The sequence below is a fragment of the Monoraphidium neglectum genome (assembly GCF_000611645.1).
Source record: "Monoraphidium neglectum strain SAG 48.87 unplaced genomic scaffold scaffold03763, whole genome shotgun sequence".
NCBI classification, from domain to species: Eukaryota; Viridiplantae; Chlorophyta; class Chlorophyceae; order Sphaeropleales; family Selenastraceae; genus Monoraphidium; species Monoraphidium neglectum.
The window spans coordinates 1-5,693 of record NW_014009866.1 but is presented as its reverse complement, the minus strand read 5'-3'; the positions used below and the strand labels follow the sequence as shown (position 1 = coordinate 5,693).

The 5,693-nt window shown below is 69.4% G+C and overlaps 2 protein-coding genes across 2 annotated transcripts; one reads left to right on the top strand and one right to left on the bottom strand.

Moving 5' to 3' along the window:
• Nucleotides 1-90: 90 nt before the first annotated feature.
• On the top strand, nt 91-929 carry MNEG_13338 (hypothetical protein; the record flags this gene model as incomplete). The annotated part of the gene is made up of 2 exons (XM_014038191.1): nt 91-263; nt 449-929. 2 exons carry the CDS (start codon nt 91-93, stop codon nt 927-929), a joined length of 654 nt encoding a protein of 217 aa, XP_013893645.1.
• A 2,143-nt stretch (nt 930-3,072) lies between these two features.
• MNEG_13337 (NmrA family protein) lies at nt 3,073-5,629 on the bottom strand (the record flags this gene model as incomplete). The annotated part of the gene is made up of 5 exons (XM_014038190.1): nt 3,073-3,500; nt 3,794-4,135; nt 4,327-4,380; nt 4,560-4,731; nt 5,564-5,629. 5 exons carry the CDS (start codon nt 5,627-5,629, stop codon nt 3,073-3,075), a joined length of 1,062 nt encoding a protein of 353 aa, XP_013893644.1.
• Nucleotides 5,630-5,693: the final 64 nt, after the last annotated feature.

Here is a 5,693-nt window from a genome sequence, read left to right as displayed (position 1 = left end):
GGCGCGGGCAGCGGCGGCGGCGCGGACAAGGGCGAGCGGCGCCTGCTGATCGTGCACGCGGCGACGTCCAGCACGTACCCGCTCACCCTGATGGAGGGGTGGAACTACAATCTGGAGTTCTTCGCGGCGCACCCGCCGCCGTTCTCCATCACGCCCGGCTGCCTGCCGCGCATGACGGACGCGTTCTCGCCGAGCGACGCGCGCGTGATGGCCTGCCGGTCCTGGACGGGGTGGAAGGTCTGGGTCGTCTGCAGCCTGCTCAGGTGCGCGAAGTTTTAAGGGCACCCCCCACCGCGGGCCGCACCCGCTTGGTCAAAGTCAGCGCTGCTGTGGGAGCTGGCTGTTTGTCAAACTGCTCCCTGCCGCCCGGCTCTGCCTCACCCCCCGTGCCGCGCTCTCACACACCCATGCGCGCCCGCTTATGCCTCTTCCCCCCTCTTTGTTACAGGCTGTTTGGGCGCGAGAAGGAGGCCAAGAAGCTGGAGGTCGGCTTTGAGACGTTCTGCGTGCACAACAACTCCAAGACCGACCGCGACCTCACCTTTTCCACCCAGGCGCTCGTCGCGCTGGAGGCGCGGCTCGAGCCCGCCGAGCGCAAGCACTACCTGCTCGTGTGGCGCCCCATGCCCGACGGCTGCGGGGAGCCGGTCAAGGGCGGCGCGCTGGCGGCCGTAGCGGGGGACATGTGCTGGCGCCGCTACTGCCACACGCAGATGGCGGGCATCTACAGGATGCTCTTCAACACGAGCATCCCGGCGGTGGCGGCGATGCGCCACGCGATCGGCGGCGGCACGCTTAATGCGGACGTGCTCAAGGCGGCGCAGGAGGCGGCGGCGGCGATCGGCAGCGGCAACGCGGCCGCCAAGAGGCACGCGCCCATGGGCGCCGTCAGCCACGTGGTGGCGCACGACTTTGCGCGCATCCGGTGACGCGGCCGCGGCCGGCCGCGTGCGCAAAGCCAGGCGGGGCGCGGCCAAGGGGGCTGCGCACCCGCTGGGCGTCCAAGGTCGCAGGCCTGGACGGTCGCGCCGTTGACCCAACCCCATGCTGCCTGGCCTAGGGAGGCTGGCGCGCCTGTGCGCGCGCGCGCATGCCCTGACCTCCGGGGCTTGTGCCTCTTACCACGGGACACAGGCTGACGCACTTCATTGCAGGCGGACCGCCATGCCCCCGGATTTCATAGCACTGGCACTGATAAGAACTGACCCACGCTCGCGCCGCGGCCGCGACCCCGGCCCAGCACGCGCCGTTGCGCGGGGGGCCTGCTGCCTGGGCCGCACCCGCTGTGGTGTGCGCCCCCAACGCTCTCCCGCAAATGACAACCGCGCCCTTTGACCAAGAGCGCGCGGGCTGCGCGGCCGCGCCCCGCCGCGCGCGCGCGGCGTGCGCACACGCGCGTGCCTCTCTCCTCGGGCTCGAGCTTACCGGCCAATTCATTTGTTGGCGCGCGACAGCCCGGCCCGCGCCCGCCCACCTTTCCCGCTCGCCGCGGCGGGCGCGGGCGCGGCCGCCACACACCCCCCGTTGTCTCTTTGCTCCTCGCTTTCGTGTCTTGAGCTGGAAGGGTGTTGTGGCCGCCCCCTGGCGGTGGTGGGGGCGGCGAGGGGCGGCGCGCGCCTGCGGCACCTCCAAGGCGTTGCGCCTGCCGCCCCTGGTTTTCCGACAGCAGGAGCAGTCAGCTGCTCACCAGCCGATACCCCCCTCACACCCTGGTCACGGTTGGCTGCATGTCAAAACCAATTGAGTTTGCGTGCAGCCGTCTACACCCTGATTCCGCCAAACCCTGTGCATGGCAGCGCGAGGACACAAAACGTCACATTGCGAGCGGCGCCGCCTTGCGCGAGCGGCGCCGGGCCCCGCGCAGATGCCAGGGCGACGTGCGCCGGCGCATTTGGTGGGATACTGCGCAGGCGCCCGCCCCTTGGACCTAGCGACGGCTCGGCCTGGCCCGTGGCGGGGGGCCACGCCCTCACCAGTGATGCTTGGCCGCCGCCGGCCCGCGCACATGCCTGTCCGCACCAACGGACAAAGGCCGTGGCCCGGCATGAGCAAACGCGCTGCCGCTCTTGGCCCTTGCGCGCCGCGGCCTCCCCCGCGGCCGCCCAGCCGCACGCCCCCGCGCGCGCCCGCCTCGGGGCGCCCCCGCAGCACGCGCGCCGACGGGCATGCCGTCGCGCTGCGAATCGCGCGTCGCATGCGCGGGCGCTGCGCCTTGGCTGCGCGGCCGCAGGCCGCACCAAAGGGGGCGCCCACGGCGCGGCCTCAGCCGTGCAGCATCCTCTGCAGCATTCCGCGCGCGATGGCCCGGATGGCGGGGGAACCATACTCACGCACTCGCGCACACACTTCCGCTCATGCACTCCTCCAAACGCCCGGGCACGCGAGCGGCCGCCGGCGCTCGCGCCGCCTACAATTGAATCGATCGGCGGCGCCACGCCCGCCCGCCTGCCCGCCGCACACTTGACTGCTTTGGGGCGCGCGCAAACGAAAACAGAGCCCGAAGAGATGGCATTTTCCGTGACGCACCGACCCTCGTTCCTCGGGGCCGCGCCGCCGGCCCCCTTAGCGCGTTGATGGCCTGTGGTGGTAGCTGCCGCAACCGGCACTCTTAGCCTTACCCGACACGTGTGTAAATCTTGGCCCAATGCAGGACACTCGTGTTGCGCGCGCGGTCCACCAATCAGCGGACGCCGAAAACATGAAATTTTGGTCAGACGTTACAGGCCAGCAGATTAACGGTCCTGGCGCCCTGTGGCCGTGCCCGTATCTCCCAAGGATTGTGGTAGTAGGCATGCATGTTGGGTCTTGCGACCGCGCTGCGGGGGCGCATGCATGGGCAGGCGTGATCGGTCTGCTCCACAGTCCTGCAGATCACGTGAGCGGGATCATCCTGCGGCGCTGATCATTTCAGCTCTCACATACTGCAGTGCAAACACAAGCACTGCACACTGACGCACACGGTGCAGCGTAGCCACTCGCAAGCCACCGCACCCGTCCCTGGGCCGGCGTCGCGACTCTGACGCACAGCTGTGCTTGCGCACTCTGCGGCCATCCGAGCAGCCGTTGACGCGGTCAATTGTCGCCGCGACTGACTGGTGGTGGCGAGGGCGGCCCGCCAACGGATGCCTCCAAGGGGGGCGCCCCGGGCCGCGCCCATTCCGCCGCGTGCTCCTCCACAAACGCCTGCAGCCCCCTGGGCCGCCGCCGCAGCGCCTTCTCAAAGTCTGCAGACAGCGGCGGCGGCCGGCTGACCCGGGGCAGCCAGTGCGCGGCAAGCGAAATCAGGACGTGTGCGGTCGAGCGCCGCGCCGCACGCAGGCGCAGCGCGAAGCGCAGGGGGCCGACGGGGCGGTACACCACTTGGCGGCCCAGCGCGCGCGACAGCAGCTCGCACACGCAGCCGTAGCCGGCGCGCTCCGACGCGATGTCCCAGGCGGCGCCGGCGCTTTTGGACGGGTGCAGCATTGCGTGTGCGGCGAGCTCGCCGGCGTCGCGGGCGTCTGCACTCGGCGCGGGGCGGTGGGGGCGCGCACGGGGGCATCTGTCGGTGTGGCTGCAGGGTTGGCTGGCCGGATTGGCGGTCAGATGGTTGTGTATGTGATGTCGTGTGGGTCGGATGTTGCGTGACAGTCGGCATGGCGAGCATGAGCATCTCGAACAGCAAGCACCGCCGCCCTTCCCATTGGGTTGCAAGGGTGCCGGTGCAAGGCAGCAGCGGGGTGCAGACCCCTCCTGGGCGCGTGCCGCTGGCACGGAAGCCGCGCGCCGCTCGGACTGGGGCGATGCGGCCCACCTGCCCAGTTGAGCTCTGCGCGCCCCGCGGGCAGCTCCACGGCGTGCGCGTCCCGTATCATGTCCAGCAGCGGCGGCCGCAGCAGGTTCTGGAAGTACCATGCCGGCCGCACGGCCGTCCACGCGAGGCCCGACGCGCGCAGCGCCGCCTCGACGCGCGCGTGCAGCCCGCGCGGCCGGCGCCCCGCCGTCTGCACTGATAACAATGCGACGTGGCGCACGCCGGCCGCAGCGGCTGAGGCGATGAAGGGCGCGTACACGCGCTCCACGGGGCCGGCAAACGGGCCCAGCCCCTGCACGCCGGCGTTGGCGGCGAGGTGCGGCGGGCACAGCATGAACAGGCCTGCGGCGGGCCGACGAGGCGGGCGGCAAGAGAGAGTCGAGAGGAGCGCGAGGTGTTGGTTGGCCGGGGTGGGGGGGGCATCCGCGGTCAGGGGGAGGGCGTGTCTGTAAGGTGGTCGCTGCTGAACAGCAGCCGTTGAGAAGCAGCCGCTCGCCGACAGCCTCCCAGTGTGCCCCGCCCCAGCCGCCCACCAGTGACACCGCGCAGCGCCGGGCCCCAGGACTCGGGCCACTCCAGGTCCAGGACTGGGCAAATGGGGTGCGTGGTGCGCACGCGCGCGCCAGCAGGTGTTTGCAAGGGTGGCGCTCGCAGCCGCATTGCGTGCCGCTCCTCCGAGGTGCCAATGCTGAGGCCCGGCCGGGGGCTTCCCTGCGAGAGCAGCCTCGATGACGGCTGCAGCGCGAAAAGCCCCGCAGCGCCTCACCTCGCTCGCAGGGCCCGGGGCTGCCACGCGTGGCGGCGAGCACGATGGCGGCCGGGGGCGCGTCCCGCCGCAGCGCGGCCAGCACGGCGCCGCCGACGTCGCTGCTTGCGCCCAACACCAGGAACACATGCTGCTGCTGCTGCTGCTGCTGCTGCTGCTGCTGCTGCTCCTGCTGTTGGTCGTGGACCAAGGGTGTTGATTCTGGTGCGGCTGGCGTGCTCACAGTAACCGCAGCGACCAGATGGGCGCCCGATGCCTGGACGGCCCCTGCCGGCAGCTGGGGTCCAGGACTCGCTGGGCCAGCCGCCTCGCGCTGCAACATGGAGACAGGTGTGATGTAACGATCGCTGGGCTCAGCCAGAAGTAGTCACTGCACTGGCAATGGCTGGCCGCATGCCAGCTCTGTCAGAGCTGCACTTCCCGATGCACCTGCCAATCTCGCTGATGCGTGCCAGCGAGTTGGCAAGTTGGCGCGCTCCGCAGAGCGGAGCGGCCTGTGCAGTGAAGCACAGGCCTACATCATCATTTCAAGCCATCCAACGGTCGCATGTAGACTCGCGTACACCAGATCATGCTGCACATGGGATGATCTACGTCACCTTTTAAACATTGAGCAATCTTTTTGAGTTACTGTTGTTGTAACAGGTGTGATTGCGGGCTCGACCGTGTCGTGCCATTCAAATCAGCAGGAAAGCGGGAGGTGCATGCTGTGATGTGACTGCCCTCTTTACTCCCGTCTTCGACTCCTTGCATGAATACAAACCCGTCATTACTCAATACTCACACGAGCTCGACCTCTTGTTCTTGTTTCGCGCATTGCTGCGCTGTCTGTGCTGCGCTCTCCGCCTTGCATCTTGTGGGAGGGCCGCTCGCCTGCCCAGGATGAGGGAACCGAAGCGAATATATCAGGTTGTGGTGGCCGTGACCCGCAGCTGGGGAATCGGCAAGGACGGCGGGATGCCGTGGAAGCTGTCGGGCGACCTCGCCTGTTTTCGCCAACTCACGAGCCGTACGTCGGACGCCTCGAAGCGCAATGCCGTCATCATGGGCCGGAAGACCTGGGAGTCCATCCCTGAGCGCTTCCGTCCGCTCCCGGGGCGCCTGAACATCGTGCTGACGCGCTCCGCGCCGCCC